At 56.2% G+C, this 21592-nt stretch overlaps 2 protein-coding genes across 2 annotated transcripts; both read left to right on the top strand.

Annotated features, from left to right (window-relative positions):
• The first annotated feature begins 11361 nt into the window (after positions 1-11361).
• On the top strand, positions 11362-16839 carry LOC119094913 (uncharacterized). Its single transcript, XM_037217823.1, has 8 exons — positions 11362-11423; positions 13515-13623; positions 14714-14913; positions 15326-15401; positions 15750-15845; positions 16142-16169; positions 16538-16748; positions 16792-16839. The coding sequence occupies exons 2-8, from the start codon at positions 13533-13535 to the stop codon at positions 16837-16839; spliced, it is 750 nt and encodes a 249-aa protein (XP_037073718.1). The 5' UTR covers positions 11362-11423; positions 13515-13532.
• Positions 16840-17275: 436 nt separating this feature from the next.
• LOC119095875 (uncharacterized) lies at positions 17276-19527 on the top strand. Its single transcript, XM_037218737.1, has 3 exons — positions 17276-17390; positions 18121-18303; positions 19295-19527. Exons 1-3 carry the CDS (start codon positions 17298-17300, stop codon positions 19457-19459), a joined length of 441 nt encoding a protein of 146 aa, XP_037074632.1. The 5' UTR covers positions 17276-17297; the 3' UTR covers positions 19460-19527.
• Positions 19528-21592: the final 2065 nt, after the last annotated feature.

The raw sequence follows: 21592 nt of genomic DNA, 5'->3' as shown, positions 1-21592 counted from the left end.
AGGCAAGCATGCCGCATGGCCTGCACAGCCCGCTCCCCTTTGTTTGAACCTTTGTTTCAGCTCTCGCCCCCGCCCCGGCCCGCATAGTATCAGGGCACAGATACCAATGTAAATCGCGTGCCCCCGGTCCTGTCCCTGCATGGGGAAATGGGTCCCCAGAACTCAAACAGTTACGCAGCTGACTCTTCGGTGTTGGATGTTTCTGGACCAAGTGGAGGTACGCATTGTCCCAGAGAATCCCGATCGGCGCGAGAGGTCCTCTGATTGGCACTTGAGGGTCGGGCCCTGCGCTCCGGGTCCCTGAAAGCGATTTCCAGCCAGCACTTCGACCCCCCCCCCCCCCCCTCCCGTGCTCCCTGCATCCCACATTCTGTCTACGCCTCCCCCCCTCCACGATGTTTCGGAAACTACCGGTTGAAAACAGCCCATGGTCAGGGTGCGTGGCGAGAGGTTGTTGTCAATTTTTTTTAAACGTTAAACCTTGTGGTTAAATTCTTTTGAAGTTTAATGAAGTAAACCATGCTGAAAGTTGCTCAGTTTGTGCTTATTCGGCCATTGTGCTGATAAACCTTCTTATTATATTGGGATTCGGAAGCACTTGGAAACAATATTCACATCCGCAGCAAGGCAGCAGAGCGGACTACTGAAACTAAGAACCAACTTTTGAGCTGAAGCTGTGCTTGACGCCATTGTAAGCCACACTTCTCTTATTTACTGGGCAAGGGAGGAAGCAGCGGGCCGACCCCCAAATAGTGGAGATGACACTTCTCGAGAAGCGACAAAGATAGTCAGAATGGTTACAGCGGCATCAGAACATAACATCTCTGCTGTCCTGGCCAGACTCTGCGCATTCTTGACACATCCGTTTGCAAAGGCTGCCTGCATGACGCGGCTAATGCAGGATCAGCACGCAGTCCAGTACGAAACGACTACCCCAGTTATACTTTCCATCACTTAGCCGATGCCTGCTGCAATGTTGGGTACGGTCCGTTCCGCCCTCTGACGTCACCTGACCTTTAGCGCGACCCCCTGCCAACGGCCGCAGGCCTTCTTGTCTCGGGCAAATAGCGAGTGCCTGAAGCGACCCGAACCCACCACGCTGCGCGGGTGGATGGATTGGAATGCAGGTGCTCTGGAGAACTGGGTGATGGGTACGGACGAAATGTATCACGTAAGCGTTGATTTTTCAGGTTTCCGATTAATTCATGTTTGAGACCATGGTAGCAGACTGTGGCGCGACGTGAACGGCGGGTAAATGTTTGGATTAAGCATACGACGGTCTAAAATTCACCAAGCCATAAGCGTATCGTGATCCATCAACGGTTGGCAGCCGAAATTTTCGAATATGCGAAAGTTAGTTGCATCCACTCTTCTGGCATGACGAAGACGAAGCACGTTCTCATAATCATGACCACTAATTGTTTAGTTCGACACAAATAATGATTGGACGGAGTTTCCTTGTGTTTAAGCACCCGCTATCCGGCTTCTTACTTCGAATTAAGGCCAACAGTACTTTGACATGTGGATTATAAATGACGAGCAAATCTTCTTCAACCTTTGTGACTTCGCCAACTGTCAGCTTTCAAATACCATGCTCTCATTATCACGATCGCAAATTACTGACATGGGCACCAATAATGATCGGTGGGTTCGCCTTGTGTTAAAGCCCCCCCCCCCTACCTGTTCTCACATTTGTGGATCAAGGCGAAACAGTTTTTTGACAACTAATTGGGAGTAGCGAGCGAGTCTTCCCTAGTGTTAATGCTCTCATCATCTATCAGTTTTAAACAGGAGGAGGCTGGGGACGACGCCCAGGATTTTTTCTCTCGCATGCAAGAACAAATCAGGAAGATAGCTTAGATTTGCTGGATCGATCAAGCAGGGAATTCAAAGTGCGGAACATCTCAACTTCTTGAAGTGACAATCGAATGACAACTTAAGAATCATTGCCGACAACAATAAGAATCAAACTTGTCCGACCCGGTGGCTCAGTTGGTTAGAGCGCCTGCATTCCGATTCACCCCACCCGTGGCAGGGTGAGTTTGAGTCGCTTTAGGGCGATCGCTATTTGCCCTTGGCAGATATGGCCTGTGCAGCTGGTGGCAGCGGTCGCGCTAAAGGTCAGTTGACGTCAGAGGGCAGGACAGACCGTGCCGAGCATGGCGGCACGTAAGGCTTCGCCACTAAATTCTGCCGTTGCCTGGAATTGCGCGATCGGATGGTGGGGGTTAGGGCTCACACAACAAGCACTGCTTAGCGTGAGCGCTGATCCCAGAAATACACCCATTCAAAGGGTTCGGATCAAACTTATTTAAAAAATTGTTCTTGTTCTGAATCAGCTGAAGGGTCAACACTTGCTCTATTCATCTGGTGAACAGGTGTTAACGCTTTCCGCGCAAGTCAATGGAAATTGTGGCGACGTTAGATTACGCGACATTCGTGCATTCTTTCTGCTTTCGATTCAGCAGAAAAGACCGTCTTGTAGAACATGTATTATCTACCAGCCTGAAGAAGAGATTTCCCCATTTCTCTAAGTTATCACTGAAGATGTTCTGTGTGCAATCACGGATCCTCGGCGTGATGACTCGACCACATCCATAATCACAGATTGCGACACAAGGTTTAGCTGTCAGCACCACAGGCGTGCAGCGTACAGCACGGCGGCCGCAGAGGCACTCCGCTCCCGCCGGACGCCTCCGCAACTGCAACTGCAACTGCAGACTCCTAGAGCCGGAGCAGCGACCTTGACGCCGCACCAGCGCCACTTTCGTCTACGTCTTCGGTTACAGTACGCGTTAGGCGGCTCCGGCAGCCTGCTACGGTCAAACTCAAAATAATCCGTGCTCTGCTATAAGTCGGTGACGTCAGGAGTCGTCAGCCTGCACATGTCGTGGGAGCTGCGTGTTGTCAGAGCTGTTAGTTACGGCCTCGCGATGTGTGGTGGCCTCGTTGAAGTCGTAGCAATAACATTTCTTGGCATCAGAGGATTTATTTCAAGTGAACACCTCATCCCACGGGCATGACTGAGTTTAAATGAGAAGCAAACATCGCACATTCGCCAAAGGAACGGTGCTTTATCGGAACCCGAACACAGCCGTCAACCCCGCTGCAGCCGGTTAGAAAGTGCCGCGAGACGCGTAAAGCCGCAGCTGCCAGGCGTCCGGCAGAGTGCATCGGATTCTCTCGTGCTCTGCCCGGACCGTGGCGTCACAGCCGAGGCAAAACATGTCCTCCTCCACAGCCTCGCCCTCTGCACGGCGACGTCCGTGTCCAGCCGCAGCAGACGCTGCAGCACACCCGCTAGGTCGCCGCCGCTGGAGACTTCGACCGCCTCCCGTCTGCAGGTGTCGGCGCTGGGCAGCGTGTTGACGCAGACGTTCGACCAGCGCCCTGATCATCTGCCGGTGCTGGCGCTGCTGGTCGGCCAGCCAGCCGGAGCCGCTCTCTGCGAGGGCGCGCACCAACAGCGGCGTGCTGGTCAGCAGCCGGGCCAGGCCACTGGGCGTGCAGGGCTCAGAGACGGGCGGCAGCTCGGGCTGTCGTTCCCACCAGGCCAGCACGGCGGCCGAGTCCCAGAGCAGCTCCTGCAGGTTTGCAGACGGTGAGCAGAGCCACCAGCGGCGCCGCGTCCCAGCGGAATCCGCCGCCTTCCAGCGGGCTCAGGCGCGCCTGCGCGGCCACATCGTCCGGCGCCACGGCCAGTGCACGCAACAGGCTCGGCTGCAGGCCCGAGTCGAGCCCCATGTAGCAGTGCAGCTTGGCCAGCTCGGCCGTCGCCGAGGAGCGAAGCAGCGCCGGGATCACGCCCAGGAAGTAGCGCCAAATCACCGGGCAGGCACCGAAGTTGAAGCTGAGGTAGACGCCCTCCATGATCAGCGCGCGAGCCAGGCATATGCGCAGCTGTCTCTCCGAGAGGCGCTCTTCCGGAGACGTCAGGATAAAGCGGACGGTGAAGAGGCTGACGTCCGCGCACGAGCGCATCAGCACCGGCGTCATGCGCTGCTGCATGAGTGCGATCGTCAGTAGCATCGCCTCCCTCTCGTCGGGGGACACGAACTTGAGCAGGTTGATATCTGCCTAGAAGAAGCTTGGCAGGCTTCCGGCCTTCACAGCGGCCTCCAGGTAGTCGAGAATGTTCCGTGCGGCTCGAGTGGCGCTATCAAAGTGAGCGCTGGGTCGCTCCTGACACAGCCAGAGCAGCGACGTCTTCAGGAAGTACGACTTTACAGCCTTGCCGGGTGCCCCGAGCGCCGTCTTCAGCGTCTTGAGGGCAAGCAGCGCGCCTCGTTGCACGTCCGTCAGCAGCCAGATGGCCACCACCTCGGCGCGCGAGAACGACAGCCGCCACTCGGAGTGCTCGGTGGCGCTGCCTTTGCAGCCGGTCGGCACCAGGTGCACCCCAAACCGACAGATGTCCCGCCTGACGTCCGGCGGCGGCCAGTCCTGGGCGCGAGCCCGGCCGGGGAACTCGGCTGCGGGCCACCAGGGCGCCCGCAGGCACGGCACCATGTCAAACTCCTCCACGCCGACTAGCTGGTCTCCCCGGCGCTGCAGGTAGGAGGCGGCGGGGCCGCTGGCACCCAGCTCCACACCCGCACCCAGCCGCAGGCGGGTCAGGTCTCGCACCAGATGGCGGACACTCTCGGCCGAGAACGGCGGCGGCTCCGGGTGCGCACAGTCGGGCATTCGGGTCTGCAGCAGCCGCACGAAGCCCGGGTTATCGGTGGGCACGATCATCAGTTCTGGGGACGTTGACGTAGTCGTGGGCGCATAGTCATCCGATGTAAACGCAGCTGGCTCTGACCCCAGACCAGCGGGCTCTGACCTCAGCCCGGCGGGCTTTGACCCCAGTCCGGCGGGCTCTGACCTCAGCCCGGCGGGCTTTGACCCCAGACCAGCGGGCTCTGACCCCAGTCCGGCGGGCTCTGTCTCCAGGTCCGGCGGGCTCGCTGCGTCTTTCAGCCTGACCCTCCTCAACGGCCGCCGCCTTTCGCGTGCCGGCCGGCACCCAGAGGACGGGGCCGAGCTGACATCGTGCACCGAGCCAGCATCGTGTCGCGATCTGACTCCACGCGCTCCTTGAGTCGGGTGTTTCCCAGCGCCTCCACCTCGCTGGCCGAGCCGGGTGGCGGCCATGACGGTCAGCCGGCCCAGCGGCGAGCAGCGGCAGGCGGCGCGGCCCGCCGGTAAGGCTCGCATCAGTGGCGCCTCCCACAGCGCCCGGCCCGCATGCGTCTGCTCGCAGGCCAGCTGCTTCTCTGAGAACTGCACGACCGGGTGGAACGGGTACGTCTTGGCACAGTCGATGGCCAGGTCGGCGTGCGCCCCGCACTTGCGCAGCAGTTGCTCCGTCGTCTCGTCCAGCCAGCGCGAGCGCTCGGCCCGCCGCGCTGGGGTCGGCGAGGCTCGGCTCCATGGTCTGCCCTGCGCACCACTAGGCTGGCGCGTGCCGGCGCGGGGCAGCCCGTCCGATGAAGCCCCGCCTCAGCAGCCAGCCAACCGGACGGGAGCGACCCCGACGGCAGAGGCGGTGTGATGCAGCCAGGCTGCACGCAAGATTCGCCATCACAGCGTCCCACGCGCTGGCTTTCTCAAGTCAGGCGTAGAAACCGGGCGGGAGGGGGGGGGGGGGGGGAAGGGTAAACGTCTCTTACACTTTTACGTAAATTCAACGACCTTTTTGCGATGAATGGAAGGAACTGATCGCAACAAGGGTTCTCCCACTTTCTGAATGTTCCTACGCTCCTGCTCTCAAGACGTTAGAGTGTGCAGAGGCGGCGGAATCCGCACGACGCCGGCTGCCCCTCTCCCTCCCTGCTCGTCCAGAGAAAAGTCGCAGCTGCGGTAAATGTGACAGCCTCATAGAAGTTGTGCCACGTGTGACGACACCCGGCGGCCTGCTTGGCGCCGGAGCCTCACACCGCTGCTGGACCAAGGCCGTGCGTGGCATCCGGCTTGACCGAGGCGCCCGAACGCCAGCGGAGGGCCGGCGCCGGGCGGTGCAGGGGCCTGCCGGGACCGCGGCGTGTCGGTCCCTGACCGGACCCCCGGCGCGACGGTAACGGACACTCCCGGCGTGTCGGTCACGGACCACATCCTGCCTTCACGGTCACGGACCGGACCCCCGGCGCGATGGTCCCGGACTGGACCCCCGGCTTGTCGGGGGAGGGGGTGCAGAGGCGCGTCCAGTCGCCGGAAACGGTTGGAGCCCGGCTCAAGGAGCTTGTTCTATCGCGTTTTGGACTCTGCGTTCTGTTGGTGGATGCTGCTGCTCGGGAAGCATTCCGAGATATGGAAGTGGAATGCGGCGTAAGTTCCTGTTCCATAAGAATTTTGCTCACTCCAGTCATCTGATCACGGAGAGTAACTATCACTCACCTCGCCTCTACCACACGTACCAGGAGTACATCCCCATGACCCAGTACAGCCGCCGCAGTTGGCAACGGTGGCTGTAGACTGCTGACGCTGCATCACCTGGAACCTGACCCTCCCGAAAACCCCCGTCGTCACCGGCGCTGGGTCCCGCGACCGCGGCCGGCGGCCGACATGCCGGGCCGGACGTCGGCCCCGCCTCGTCTATGGCGGCCGCCGAGCTCGGCTACGCGTGCAGGGGCGAGCCTCGCCCCCCGGCTGAGCCCCTGCCAAGGTGAGGGTGGTGGCCGGCACGCTCCAAAGACAACAGCGCCTGACTCATAGGTGATTTGGCGGCCCAGCCAGCGCCGCCACCTGCGTGCCCGCCGTGTGTGCAGGAGGGGAGGGGGGGGGGGGGACGCAGCCGACGGACGAGCGCGACGCGCCTGGCTGCTGCGCTGTTGAGCAAGATTTCTGCCAATTTGCGCTGCCGGAAATATGTTTTTTTTTCATCGCTTACTAGGCAAGTATTGGATTGGTCGACCCGAAAAAGGTCGCCCATTCAACTAGCGGCGGAAGCACGGCGGAGGATACAGATGACAGATGAACATGTGTCGGATATTTCACAGTATTTGACGCGGAGAGATGGAACAAATCGTGCCGAACTGCGCGTGAGATCTCTTTGAAGGACCTCTTTGAATTGTGAAAATGTGTCTCCTCGAATCATAGCAACGCGTCGGGAACCTGTCTGGCGTCGAATGCAGGGGGCTGTTCTGGAAATTAGCAACGTTGTCTTGTAGCTTATAGCGGAAGGTGGACAGTTATCTTCATTTGTGCCCTACAGTTTCGTAATCCACAAGCCCCCGAAGATGGCAATAAAAAGGTTGCACATCATAAAGTGCATGGCCATGGCTCTTCATTTTAGACCAAACTCACAAACTTGTCTGGGCCATGGCAACAACACAACCCTGCTGGCACGTCTGCCCATCTCACCCCGAAACAGCCCTGGACCGGCCACCTGCCTGACAAGTTCGCCTGGTCTAATTCTGGCAGCATGTTTTGGTTCGCGTGGCTGCATCTGCCAACTCGGCGACCGCACGTCCTTCAGGCGGACGACTCGGTGATAAACGCCTGCAACTCTTGCGGTCGTCAGTCACGCTGCTGGCGCGCCGGGCGATCCGGCGCCGGCACTGGTGCTCTACAACGACGGCTTGCTGATAACCACAGACATGTTGGGCTGGGCGCAGAGGTCGCCGACGCGCAGCATGGTGACAGACAGCTGTGGCGCGCGTGCACAGTGCGGGCTGTTTTGGTGGGCGGAGTAGACTTAAGTTTCACCGTCACGGACTGCGTTTGGTGTGGTGCTTGGGTGGAAAGGTACCACCAGGATAACCAATCCAAACAAAGAAAGATTGGTAAGCTATCACAGAAAGCTGATAATGACTGACACAAGCATACTCGGATATGCATCCATGAACTACACTTACAAGGGAGCGCAGTTTCCTCCCTCCTAATCTTCGGAACCAAAGGGCGATTTTCTCTATTAAAAATGTAATGCATGGGCTTGGATCGAACTTCCCAGATATAATTTGGATAGGCTGAATGTCATATATGACTTCACAAGGTAGATCAAGTGAAAGGTTTTGAGATAGCTGCGATCACTCGGCGTCGGTGTGCCAACGGCCGGTTTGGGAGAGAACGGCTTTTGGAACGCTGGCTGGCTAGGCTAAGCAAGTCAGCTGTAGCGGGAGAATGGCGCCGCATCACTCCATGCATCTGCAGGCGAGAAATCAAGGTGTTCCAAAGAACAATGCAAGCGTACGAGTACAGACGTGTCGTCATTGAAAACCGGCAGGGAGGCCACACATTGGTATCGTCTTGACGTCGCCGTCAGATGGCAGGTGCGATCCGTCAAATGACAGGTGAGAGCAAAAGATCGCAGTAAACTACCGTCAGATGGCAAGTGAGAGCTGTCAGATGGCACGGGCTAACATAGCGCAAGCGAAATATCAGGTATCGACGCTGGGTCCCAGCAACTAGAGCGTGTGGAGGAATGAAGCGTATGGAAAATCAGATGTGACAATATCGGAGAGTGATTCGGGTGTTGTATGCGCTGTGGAAGTTGTTGAGTAAGGGGCATGATGGCAACTTACTTGGAGGTCTGTGGGCTAATAGGTCAGTGTAAAGTTGGCAAATCGTTGGTAGCCTACACACTTGTACAGCCCAGGTTGGATCAGTTATCTGGATCAACTAACGGGACGCCAGATTGCCGTAACGGGGGGGGGGGGGGGGTCACAGGGCCGCAGATGTATGGTCCAGCTGCTGCCGACATTAAGTTAGACCCAAAAAGGTCCCGCGTTGCATGAACAGGTATGTACTAAAGCGGTGGTCTGAAACTTCGCGGTTCGCTGCTGCAGATAGAGTGGGTGATGTCTCCTTACAGTGTGACGTCACCCACAGTCGATATGGTAGCGTCATTTTGCTATTGCGGAACCTGCCACAGACAACGAACTGAAAAGTAACAGTGGGAGTTTGACTTTAAAGATGATTATGGACTTTCTGGTAATATCAGCCTAGGAACAATATTTTACAGGTGGGTGAAGTCACGGGGAAAGCTCCTCCATGACATTTGGAGATATACTGCCAGCGTGAAGGCACTTTCTATTTTACGCCTTGTCAGAAACAGGGCAGTGAATTGGCGTGTAGGATGCAAGTGTTAACCATTTACATCGCACTTCTCCTGGGGACCGGTGCGGTCACCAGGACATGAGACGGGCCGGTTGGCTGCGGCTGGTCGAAGATGCTCACCATAATTTACTTGCACCATGCAGCATTAAGAATATTACCACCGTAGGTAACGAGACAAAAACTTCTCACCCCATTTGACAGCTGGATGGAGTGAGGACTAGCCATCATTTTTCAACGTAAAGCACATTGCTTTTCTTAGAAATGCTTTCTATTTCCTTTTCCATTTCCACTGCTGGGACCAACATCAGAGTTGACGCCAAAACTATTAAAAATGTTGGGTCCGCTGTGATTTTTCAGCAAAGCTAGTATAAGGAATAACCTGCTTGCTAAATCTGATATGCATATCTATATATATATATATATATATATATCTATATATCATAAATCTGCTTGCTAAATCAATATATGCATATATATATATATATATATATATATATATATACATATGTATATATACGATGTGCTGATGCACCAGGGACATTTGTTGCACGAGATCGAGCATTTCTTTTAATGAGTTAAACATGGGGATAAGTGAGCATATGTATAAATAAGGTACGTTGCAATACACCATTACATACACCAACACAAGACAATGTGTTCTCCGTTGTGTTTGGTTAAGACTAAACAGCCCCAGAAGCTGAAGCCATGCATAGAGTCACATCACAATCCACCAAAGCGATCTTGTGCTCAGTGTCACATCACAACCCACCAAAGCGATCTTGTGCTCAGTGTCACATCACAATCCACCAAAGCGATCTTGTGCTCAGTGTCACATCACAATCCACCAAAGCGATCTTGTGCGCAGTGTCACATCACAATCCACCAAAGCGATCTTGTGCGCAGTGAAAATAGTCATGGTTAGTACCTCGTAATAGTCACTGTGCTGACCAGATTTTAAACCCAGAAAATATAGCAGAGGTGATTGGATCTCCCGGCAGTTCATGCGGCTAAGTGGCCGAATGTTTACACCTCTGAACTTGCAGGTTAATCGATGGGCCGTGATTTGGCGTTGAATTGAAAAGATGACGTCAGAGAAGCGCCGTACGGCTTATGGTCTGTGTGAGAGCGGCCCGCACCCACGTGAAAACTACAACCTCCAACTTACAGAGCGGAGCATCGGAGATACAACTTACAACCAACTTACAGAGCGGAGCATCGGAGATATGCCGCACGGGCCGCGGGGCTCAGCTGGCACGCGCCAGTCTGCTCTGTAGACTTCCCTGTTACTGCATGCTAATAATATGCATGCATGAGGGACTTGCATCGAGGAGCAGCCTCGCATGCATGGCCGACGCTGATCTGCTGATCAAGGCGAGCCAACAAGACTTGGGCGTCGTTTGTGTTGAATTGGAGAGATCAATAGAGATCTTCGACCGTGCGAGGTGTTCAGAACTGACTTGACTGCGGTGATCGTCGAAGTTTGTTATGGTGGCCTTGTGTTCTACACACCAGGTGTTTCGCGCGTGCCAGCCTTATGACACCATGGCGAGGAATTTACGGGTAAAGAATCAAAACCGCCGACTTTAGATTACGTCACTATCAAGGAGCTCAGGAGCATGATCGCTGTAAAAAGCTTTTAAGATATCACTCGCATAATTATTGTTTATGAACAACAAATAGTAATGTAAATAATACCTGCAATCGCCATACTCAGAATGTGATACTGCACTCATATTAGAAGATTTTAATGATATAGACTCATGGGGCAAAACCTGGGAACCATTTTTAGCTCCTGCAGTCGGGCTAGCTGGGTGAAGGGATCGCTAGTTGGCGATCCCTTCACCATGCATCTCATCCTGTGCGTTCCAGCGTGTGTTTGATCTGTCGGCTTCGATTATCGAGGCGGGCCACCTGATTACCCTAGGAAAGCTCAAAGGCGCTCATTTTAAAGACTATCAAATCGGTCAGAGCGTAATCACACAGGAGCGCGGTCCACAGCCAGCTACATCACTTTAGAAGCGCGTGACTCGTGGCGCGTCACGCGTGTACGCTGCGCCACGGCGCTCCATTGAGATCCCAGTGACGTCACGCATCCGGCGCAGGCCGTGACGTGGCCTTCCCCTATGACACAGCGAGCTAAATCCGCCCCGCCGCCAGCCTGCGTCGATCAGAAGCGGCCGCCGCCGGCGCCAGCGTCGCCGGCAATATTTGGATTCGTTGACGAGCGGCTGACTTTGGCAGCTGGTGCGTCGGCTGACCTGGTACGTGGGTGCCGGCGGCGGGCTGGGCCCTGCTCGCTCGGCGCGCGTGAGCCAGAGACGGGCTGGGGCTGCCAGGTGGCGGTGCATCGGACGGGCAAGAGGGATCTGCAGCATCCGGCAGAGGTAGGCATCGGCGGCGCTCTTGGACCCCAAACCCATAGTGGTGCTGGGTGGCATCAGTGGTACTCCTGGGTCCTACGCCCTTGGTGGTGACGGGTAGCATCGCTGGCACTCTTGGGTCCCCTGCCCTTGGTGGTGCTTGGTGTGTATTTTGATGTAACAGCTGTATATGAAATTTAGGGGCGCGCGTAAAACACATCTCCCAGCTGCATTGAAGTAATTCCTGAGCTTGCGTATACTTGAGTAACGCTAGGTTTGAGGCGTTACAAAACGTTTGGAAGTAACGATCATTAGTTATGGACTGAAAAGAAAGAATGGGCGTTGCCCCCTGTAAGTGCAACATTCCTTGACGATAAGGGGCTGCTTGCATATGGCACGGCGACAATCGATCCACTCCATCCGTCCACAATGGCGTTTTGACGCAAACGCAAATCTACTTTTGGTTATATGAAGTCATGAAATTGTTCATTCTGGCACAATTAATCGGCACAGAATTACCCGCCTGTCACGCTCAAGCGAACAAACCAGTAACTCTTTCCGCTGTCTGGTGCGTAAATTATCGCCGAGCATTGAACCGGCAAACTAGACCTTTGCACTGCGAGTCAGATTCATATACAGTTAACATAGCGTTGGCTCTGCCGCAGAGGTAAAATGGTTATCGCACTGTTCTCATACTGGCGCCACACGCCTGGAGAAGCGTTGGCACTTGGCTCAAAGCCCAACATAATGTGCTATCTCACGGAGCAGTTGTAAAACATGTGATTGGGCCGGCGCCCGCTCCAGGAAACAAGCTTGGCTTTTTCCTGACATGACACATCCGCTGACAGTGACTTACAGGCGCAGATGCGCCCAGCGCGTTTGGGGGATGCTGTCATGGCGCTCAAACTGCGCGCTGCTGACGACAGCCCCAGACCAACCGTGCTTGATGGTGACAGCCCCAGGCCAGCCGTGCCTGATGGCGACAGCCCCAGACCAACGTGCTTGATGGCGACAGCCCCAGACCAACCGTGCTTGATGGCGACGTCTGACCGTGGGATTTGCCTTCCATGGGCTAGATAATCCCGAGCCCCTGCGACGTCGGTGGGCCGTGGGCTTTACCCTCTGTGAGCTTACGACAGTGACTCGTCGGCTAGACCCCACCCGAGCCTCTGTGACGTCAGTGGGCCGTGGGCTTTACCTTCCGTGAGCTTCGACAGTGAATCGCGGGCTAGACCCTACCCAGGCCTCTGTGACGTCAGTGGGCCGTGGGCAGATTCAGTCACTCTGTAGGCGGATCCGGGACCCGGCTGGGCCTCTGTGGCGACGGTCGGCTGAGTTAGTCAGCTCTTTAAGCAGGTCGTGTTTTGACGGTGGGAATGTTTTCGGGCGCGGACGTGCGTCATGGGCGCAGGCAGGCGATCCCAGCCGAGGCATCCATTACAGGGGGCACATTGGGCACAGGCAGGCGATCCCAGCCATAACATGCATTACAGGGGGCACATCGGGCGCAGACAGGTGATCCCAGTCGCGACAGCCATTGCAGGGGCCGGGGGTACCTAATCTAGGTGCAGCTTTCCAATGTCCGGGTCGAATGGCCCCGGTCAATGTCGTCAATGAATGGAAATGGCGGACTAGTTTTGGATGCCGTTTTGGAGAAGCCGGTGTGGAGTAACCAAGCTGATAACCAGGATCCTCCATCTCTAGCTGGCTTAACTCGCAGCGAACTGGCAGGCGGACGCCTTAACTCACAGCGGACTGGCTGGCGGACGCCTTAAAAAGACTAGGAGAAGCCATCTGGGCTGCTGAGCTGGTCTCGGGCTGAGCTTCCCCGACCTTAATCCATCTGATCCAGCACGTTCAAATTCATGCTGCCATTCAGCCTGCCGTTTTCCAAGTTCTGAATCCGATCCGATTGATCCCATCAGCCGTCGCCGTTGAGGGAGCGCCTGCCGACAGAGCCCGCCGCGCCCCGCATCACCGCACGTCCCGCCGTTGAGGGAGCGCCTGCCGACAGAGCCCGCCGCGCCCTGCATCACCGCACGTCCCGCCGTTGAGGGAGCGCCTGCCGGCAGAGTCCGCCGCGCCCTGCATCACCGCACGCCCTCTGTCTCGCAGGCGGGGCGAGCGAACAGGATGGCGTCGACCACCAGCTCCCAGTACCGGCATCAGGAGAGAAGTGTCACCGGCCGGCCCGGCAGGCCGGAAAACTGGGATCAGCAGCTCGGTAAGCCGGTGGCGGAAGTGGCAGGTCACGGCAGGCCACCGGGCGCGCGGTGGCCTGCCGTGACCTGCACACCGGGCGCGCGGGTGGGGACCGGTGGTCATGGCCGCGGCACGCGCCTGTAAGAAGCCAACGGCCGCAGGGATAATCTGTGCTCGAGGCGGTGCTTATCAGGCTTAGCGATTTTTAAAAGTTTTCGGTGACAGCATGCTTCTGCATCTACGACTGCAGACGGTGGTGTTGTGTTATGCAAAAGCAGCGGTGAAAGCATGTGATAAAAGGTTAGATCTGCTGTGACACATGTAAAAATGAACTATTCGTTTCTGAAAACTGTGCATGAAAATAAACTGACTGAAAACTTCGCTTTGGCTCACACATGGTTCATGGAGCGTTTCCATATCTTTGCCCATGAAACAATTTGTTTGGGAATATAGGGGAATGTTGGGAAAATTTGGGAAAACCCAAGCTTTGCAAACTGGACTAAAAATTATTGTGGATTTTCCAAGGTTTTTCGATTGAGCTCCTGCTATCACTATCACTTGGCTATCACCGGCTATCACTTGGAGAAATTTTAGGTTTTCTTAAATTTTCTTCCTTGACCGTCGTATTTGGGATTTTGCCTGATGAGGCCATTCTTCAGTGCGCAATCGCCATAGGCAGTTCTGGGAGCGCTTGGAATTCCCTGACGGACATTTGGGGGAAAGGCTTTGGGATCAGATCAGATCAGATCAGAGCACCATTGGGATCAGACATGTTTCAGGGTGGAGTCGCCATAGGCCGCTTGGTGAGCTCACCGGACACCCCGGTTGAGGACCCGACGCTCGAACACCCGACCCGGCCTTCCGAAAATAAAAAGGAAACAGTCTGGAATAGGTTGGCGATCCCTTTGCCAATATCTTGACAAACTTCTGGAGCTTTCCCAAGCATTTCTCAACTGGAAAGGTCGGAGCCGATAGGGATACCTCGAGTGAGATCGAACCAAAACTGCTTGCTGAGTAATATCTGGAAATCTGTTCGCAACAGCCACACACGCAGCACCCACCAGTCCCTGCAGTCGCATAAGTAGCACGATCCGGCCGGTCTGCCGTTGCAGACACACTGCTGTCGGACCTGAACGAGAGCACGGGGCCGGGGCAGGGCGGCGGCCCGCCGGCCCGCGGCGGCGCCCCCGTCCAGGGCGGCGCGCTGCCAGGCTCGGAGGACTTTCACGAGCGCTGCGAGTACACCAGCCCCGATCAGCGCACGCGTACGGTGGAGGAGCGCAGCCAGCGCACGGCGCGCGCTGGCGACGGCGTGAGTTTGCCGTCGACTCCGACGGAACCAGGCGTCGAACTCGACGCTGGCGGCGTGTCGGCTCACCGCCCGCCGGCCGCCCCAGGTGTTGTTGCACGTCCGTAATGTCAATGTTGATGAGCACGTGGTGGGATTTAGCACTGATGGCAGTGAGGTCATATAACGCGTAGTAGCGCCTTGGGTGGTAGCGATGTGCTGGCGGGGCACTTGTCGTACATCGTGTTGGAACTAAAAGCGCCGATGATGACGGGTTCACAGCAGGTGCAGCATGATCACCTGGCCGGGTTCACACTATGCGTCATGACGGCTCATTAGCCCTGGCTGCCCCAATGCTCCTGCGTCGTGTTGACCTCCACTGTAAGCTAGGTTCGGGTGGGCCGGCGGAGCCTGACCTGTGCTGACCTCTTTCCAGAGACAGATGGTCGCCAGACAGATGTACAAGTCTTCTCACTCTAGCAGCACCGGCCAACTGGCGGTCCTCCCCCCAGGTGAGCAGTAAACAACAGAGTGTCCTTGATTAAGGTATTTGACCTGCGTGGTAGCTTGTGCTGCCAGCGGTTGCAATGTTTGATAGTTGTGAACGCAAGGTATCGGCTGTTTGCACCGCACGAAAACATCGTTTCCTCTGGTCGTTAACCAGGGAGTCAGTGGTGCGCGCACATAGCGAGGAGGCCTTATGACACTTTTACCTCTGTAGGGTTTAGTTTAAAGATTTGATCCGTACTTTAGTTCACGGATCATTGAAAGGGAAAATGACGATCTTTGGCCAGAGTTCTGAATTGTTAACGACGTTAAATACGCTTTAAATTTGTAACGGCACATTCGCGATATTCCAGGCCCAGCATTTGATACGACGCCAACGAAGGAAAATGGCGTGGACATGGATAGCCTGCTTGATCAAATCGACGTTTCAAACAATACGACAGCCTCAAGTAAGTCAAGAGATGGGAGCAGTTCTGCTGGGCACTTCCATCATTGAACATGTAGCGTGAAAATGAACACTGTAATTTGTTTCCTCGCCAGCCAAATCGGAGGACCCATAGTTCACTACCATAGTGTCCGTTACGCGATTGTCTGGCCCGGTCAAGGCTGCATCGACCATGCGATTGTCTGGCCCCTCCCAAGGCTGCATCGGCTGTGCGGTTCAATCAGAGATATCACATCATCAGGCGTACATCAAGCACATCGTGCGAGTCTGGAGCTCACTTGTTGCCCGGCCTGTTTCCAGATGCAGCTCCGCGGCCCCATTCCAAGGGGTGAGCATACCGCGCACGCGACACGTCGCCAACGATACCACGCACGCGGCGGGGACGCCGCAGCGACAGCTGACTGAACAGCATGCAGCAAATATGCCACAATGTGCCGATGGCATGCTTTGAGAACGTTCTTATGATATGCAAAGTGGACCATTGGAATGTGGATATCGATACTCAGCTAGGCCAGCGTTGCTTGCGTACCATTTGGCCATGCGGACATGGCACACATCCCGTTTCTCCAAAGGCTACCCTGCCCAATAGCGGCGAGACTTATCTGCAGTCTGATGTGTGGCATCTTCCTCCCTCTCTCTCGACGTGGTTGGGGTGGCGACCGCACTGACCCTCACCTCTCTGCCCTGTCGCCACAGCCGGTCGCCGGGGCTGCCGGACGAGCCGTCGCTGCTGGTGCCGGACATCAGTCAGCCGGCGCCGGCCGGGCACATGCGCGTCACCAAGTACCAGTACCGCAGCTCCAAGCAGCGCTCCGTCAGCCCGCAGCCGGCGCCGGCAGCGCCCCATCCCGACCTCACGCCTCGCGACATCCGCGACGTCCTGTCCAAGCCGTGGCCGGCGGTGCAGGCGCCGCCGGCGGTTGAAGACGCCGCCGGCGGTGCCGCCCAAGCCGCGGCCGACGCCGCGGGAGCCTGAGCTCACGCACATGACGGTGTGACGGAGCGCTCCAGCGGCGGCGTCCTCGCTGGACCGGGTGCCGGCGCCGCCGCCCGCAGCAGCCCGGCCACCAACACCACCATCAACTACCACATCTACAAACTATGGCGCCGGCGGCCCGGACGGCCCGCCGACCGCCCCCGACTCGGGCGTCAGCACCCTGGAGCGGTACGAGACCCGCCAGCAGAGCCCGCCGGGACCTCTCAGCCAGCCCTGGCCGCCGGCCGGCCCGGAGAGCACCGTCAGCAGCCTGCAGCGGTACGAGATGCGCCAGCAGAGCTCGACGGGCCCCGCCAGTCGGCCCTGGCCGCCTGCTGGGACCGAGAGCTGCGTCGAGCGACACGAGACGCGCTCGCAGGCGGCGCCGGCACCGCTGGGCCGGCCCGCCCTCGCCGTACGACAACGCCCTACCCGGGTCCGCAGGCGGAGCGGTACCACACTCGCACCGTCACCACGGAGATGGAGCGCACCCGCTCCGGGTACGACGGCGCCGGCGCCGAGACGACCAGGGAAGACGGAGCGCCGAGGCCGCTGGTGCCGTCCGGACCGCAGGTGGGGCTGGAGCCGGGGAAGGGATTCTGTTGCCGTTTTCTTTGGAACTGACTTATGCGGCACTAAAAGTGGGATATTTCGGTCGCGTGCTCACCAAGTGGTAGAGGTTTTATTGATTTTCGTAGGACTGGTGGTTAAGAGCATAATCGATTAACGCTGGATCCTAAATAAACAGACCGCGTGCAACCCAACTACGCCTAGCGCCTGTACAAATGTTTGCGAGGACGTGCTTGTATTTTGTCTACGGTGCTCTGAGTCACATCGAGCCTGATGTTGTGAGCCTCCTGCTGCCTTAACTAAACTAACCTGAAACTGTGGTAAACTCGACAGGGTCGTCTCGTCCAAACTGATTCAGCATATCAATTACACAAGCCCGTACATGCATTAAGTTGTGCGTCAGCTACCAGAGTTCATCACCACGTTTAAACAACAAGCTGCACCAGCTCCACTTTTTCAGAAGTTGCACTTGAGTCACGCAAATTGTAACATCGCGCCTGCTTTCAGTGAGTGATGCCCCGCTGTGGTCGTCATGACCGATACAGCAGCGCTGCTCTCCTGCAGCAGAGACTGACTGCCCAGACCATAGGCCTCAGTTAGTGGCACCCTGCTGCGGTTGACATGACAGACATAGCAGCGCTGCTCTCCTGCAGCAGAGCTGACTCCCCCGACCGCAACAGTTGCCAGGTCGGCACTATGTCTGACGGACGACCCCCCTCCCCTGGCGCTCCAGGACGGCACGTACGCGGACGGCCCGCGGCGCCGTGACGTCAGCTCGAGGTCAGTTCAGGTCACCGAGCCGGCCGGCAGCGGGCCGGACGCGGAGCGGCCCCAGGTGGCGCACTCGCAGGACCAGCAGCAGCGCGCTACGCCCGGCGTGTACTACCCGCCGGACGACGCCGACTGCGAGACCAAGGTACCTCCACTACGGAGAGCTCCGACCGAGCAGCGGCAGCGCTCGGAAACGCCAGTCACCGTCGCCATGGGGCATGCCTGTTTTTAAAACTGCCGCGTCTCACTAGCCAACGGAGTGCGCTCAACTGTCCGCTTTTTCTAGCTCTTCGCGGAGAAGCTGGGCAAAGCCTCCCCGTGATGGCATTGGAATGCGACGAGACGGACTTAATCAGAGTTGGAAGAGTGTGCTGTGCCCAGCCCGTTTTGCCTGCTGACCCGAGACTCGTCCCATTGTACCCAACCGCGTAATGGGGTCATGCATACATGCACAAATGCGCTGACTGTGCTTTTGTACCGGCATGACGTTCAGCGAGACAAGGACAGGGTTAGTTCAAAGCTCTCCTCTACCCTGGATGTATGTGGTAAAGTGTGTCTGCAGCGAAGCGGATATGGGTATAAGACCGGTGAGGGGGAGAGGGCCCCGCTCCGCCATTTGACATTTCTGCTTCTGGCTGTGCTGAACTCTTTTCGTCCGTCAATGACCATTATAGGGCTACGTGAATAGGGCTACAGGGATACATTTTGGGTAGCACTAACGTGTTTCAGGCAAAGAGGACGCCAGCCTTGGCTTGGAGCTGGCTACTAGTTGCACCGTTGCTAAGTATGGGGAATTTGCGTGCAAAAAGTTCCTCATTGGAGGCATTCCACTCATGGTTTCCACGTCAGAACACTATGAAAACACTATTGTCTACTTTAAGCGCAGAGGTAGGAGGTTGTAGCACCGACTCCCACTCCACCTAGAGGCCATTCGACGAGGCCCCTGCGAGTGTTCAGGAGTAAATCTAAGCGGGGGGGTGGCCGTGAGGTCAACTCAGGGCTGACAGTCAGCACATGCTCACGACTACAATACAGCGATGCCGGGTAAGGAGAGGACAGGGCAGTGGATGATACCTCATTCCCAGTCGTGTACCAACTTTCACTGGTGTGGCTTTTACCGTCACGATGCCTTTCAGTTCAAGACTAAAGAATCGCACAAGAACGGCAACACCAAGACGGGATTCAAGGCAAAGGGCAAGTACAAAGCACATGGAGGCTCCAAGCAGAAGGAAGCCAAGGGAGGCAAGACGATCCCCATTTGTCTCCCCCTGTGTGGCGGTGCGGCGTGCAGCATTATGTAGGGTGACATCTAGTGGTGACATTCAGAACTCGGCCGGGTGGTGCCATCTGTTGATTGAACTCGAACTACAGCTGCGCGTATCCCCGGCGTCAGCGTGTTTTGCTGGCGCCATGATCGAGTCGGACCGTACGAACGCGCTCAACGTGCAACTGCGATGACCAAAACGCTTTACGCCTGAGGGTTATGGAGGCATCGACGGCAGTGTTGAGCGTGGACGGGGGCATGTGAAGCACTCTGTGTTTTGAGGGCAAAACTGGTGCATTCATGTCACAATCTGTACGGATCGAATGCCGACACGTTGGCCGGAAGGATCGCCACGCAGTGTTTTGAGAATGAATGGCCCGTTCATGGCACTGGGCCTGCCCCCAAAGAAATTAATCTCGAAGTTGGTAGGCGGAACGTCACAGCATACTCCCTAACTCCGTTGGCAACGTTGTTGTCCGATTTTCTCTGTTGTGCTGTAAAGTTACCGATTTTAGGCCAAAACGCGGTCTAACTGAAGTTGCATACTGCATAGTGGCATTTCCATCATTACAGCGTTTTAGTGGACATGATAGAGAGGAAGACAACGCAAGAACAGAACGGCAAATTTAAGCGTTAGCGTTGTGTTACGACAGAAATCATGCTTTTTGGGTTCAGTTTTCTCCTTGCTCTGAGCGAATAGATGGGAAGCCTTTTGGGGCAGGGACAATCACTTAATGAGTGCGATCAGGAAAAAGTTTCGTTATAAATATCCAGCAGGAGGCGCATCGAAGCTAATTGCGAAATTATTTTGCAATGCGCCCTCTTGCCTTCTTGCCTGCCTGCGCTTTTACTGAGAAGACACCCAATCAACTCCTGGTAGAGTCAGGGCAAATGTTGACTGAGGGTGCCACAGAGTGTTGTTTGCAGACTGCTGTCATTTTTAACGTTGAGTGTTTGGTCTTGCCAAATGTTCTAGTCATCGTCTGACTCCGCACAGTGCATGAAGCTTGGAAAGAATGAATAACTCCCTGGACACGCGACAAAATGTGAATACAGATGTTTACCAGGGAGCGTTGAGGTTTTGTTTTAAGCAGCAGTGTTGAGCCGAGGGCAACTGAAGGGCCGAGGGCAACGCCCGCCAACGTAAGTGAAATATGTTAGTTCCCCTGCTTGTCCAGTGGTATGAAACTGCAACTGAGAGCGCTTGGAGCACTAACTCCACCTCTCTGTGAGCCCTCCGCCCGTAGACGTTGCTTTTGGGGCCCTACACTTTTGATGGGGCCCCATTTTTCAACCCTCTCGGGACACTCGATCGTTCGAGGTCTCCCACATTGGGTTTTAGGGTACTTACTATCTTAATGGAGGGCCCTATGCTCCGATCTGGGGCATTTGATAACCTGCTTGGGTGCAGTCAAACTTTCGGTGGGTCTCCACACTGGGTCATGGGTACTTCTTATTTGAATGGAGGGCCCTACGCTGTTGTCGGGGGCCCACCTGTTGAGCTGTTCGGGGCCGGTGGTGGATCCAGGGGACACGGGCCATGCCCCTCCCGTTCTGCCCCGAGGGGTCACAGGCTCCGAGAGACTCATAGCCTGCTGAACGGACGCAGTTTCCCGACACAAAATAACAAAATTGGACGTCTTTAGACTTCCAGACAACCAAGAAACGTCGCAAGCCCAAGTGAGAAGCTCATGCACAGACAGAGTCATTCTTCCCTGAATAATGTGACATGTTGCATGTGCATGCCCTGGTGATTGTGCATGTGCTTTGGTGTCTCTTGCTACACTGGCTTGCATGGTGGTTGCTTGCTGCATGCAGTCGTAGACGCTCTCGTTGCTTCATGTTGTATGCTCCTATGCTGGCTCCCAGGGCTGCACGCTGAGTATGGTTGGTTGCCAGGTAACGAGTCCTTTGCATGTGTTGCAGAACAAGTGTCAGGCTGGACGGTGTGCTACTTTCTGAATAAACCTCAGTTTGACAGTTGGCATAATAAGGGAGTGGTGCTTGGGGATATTTTGAGGCTCATCGCGCTGTCCAGAGGCCCTACGCAGTCGCCGGAGGCTCTGTATGTCCTAGATCCTCGACGGCATGGTGTGCCTCTGTCCAACGGCTCACGACGCGGCCAACAAGGGGATAATCCGCGTAAGCTGCGTGGCTACACAGAGCTGCA

Source organism: Pollicipes pollicipes, unplaced genomic scaffold (assembly GCF_011947565.3).
Source record: "Pollicipes pollicipes isolate AB1234 unplaced genomic scaffold, Ppol_2.1 Scaffold_4219;HRSCAF=4965_pilon_pilon_pilon, whole genome shotgun sequence".
NCBI classification, from domain to species: Eukaryota; Metazoa; Arthropoda; class Thecostraca; order Pollicipedomorpha; family Pollicipedidae; genus Pollicipes; species Pollicipes pollicipes.
The sequence above is the reverse complement of the archived record's forward strand: the minus strand, read 5'-3'. Positions and strand labels throughout refer to the sequence as shown.

What these genes read in the sequence shown, in the direction of transcription:
- LOC119094913 (XM_037217823.1), top strand. Translation starts at nt 13,533, where the DNA reads ATGGCGTCGACCACCAGCTCCCAGTACCGGCATCAGGAGAGAAGTGTC. An exon ending in AAACTGGGATCAGCAGCTCG is followed by an intron (nt 13,624 to 14,713) that starts GTAAGCCGGTGG and finishes CTGCCGTTGCAG; the next exon opens with ACACACTGCTGTCGGACCTG. An exon ending in CCGCGGCCCCATTCCAAGGG is followed by an intron (nt 16,170 to 16,537) that starts GTGAGCATACCG and finishes CTGTCGCCACAG; the next exon opens with CCGGTCGCCGGGGCTGCCGG.
- LOC119095875 (XM_037218737.1), top strand. Translation starts at nt 17,298, where the DNA reads ATGGAGCGCACCCGCTCCGGGTACGACGGCGCCGGCGCCGAGACGACC. An exon ending in TGGTGCCGTCCGGACCGCAG is followed by an intron (nt 17,391 to 18,120) that starts GTGGGGCTGGAG and finishes CTGGCGCTCCAG; the next exon opens with GACGGCACGTACGCGGACGG. An exon ending in ACGCCGACTGCGAGACCAAG is followed by an intron (nt 18,304 to 19,294) that starts GTACCTCCACTA and finishes GATGCCTTTCAG; the next exon opens with TTCAAGACTAAAGAATCGCA.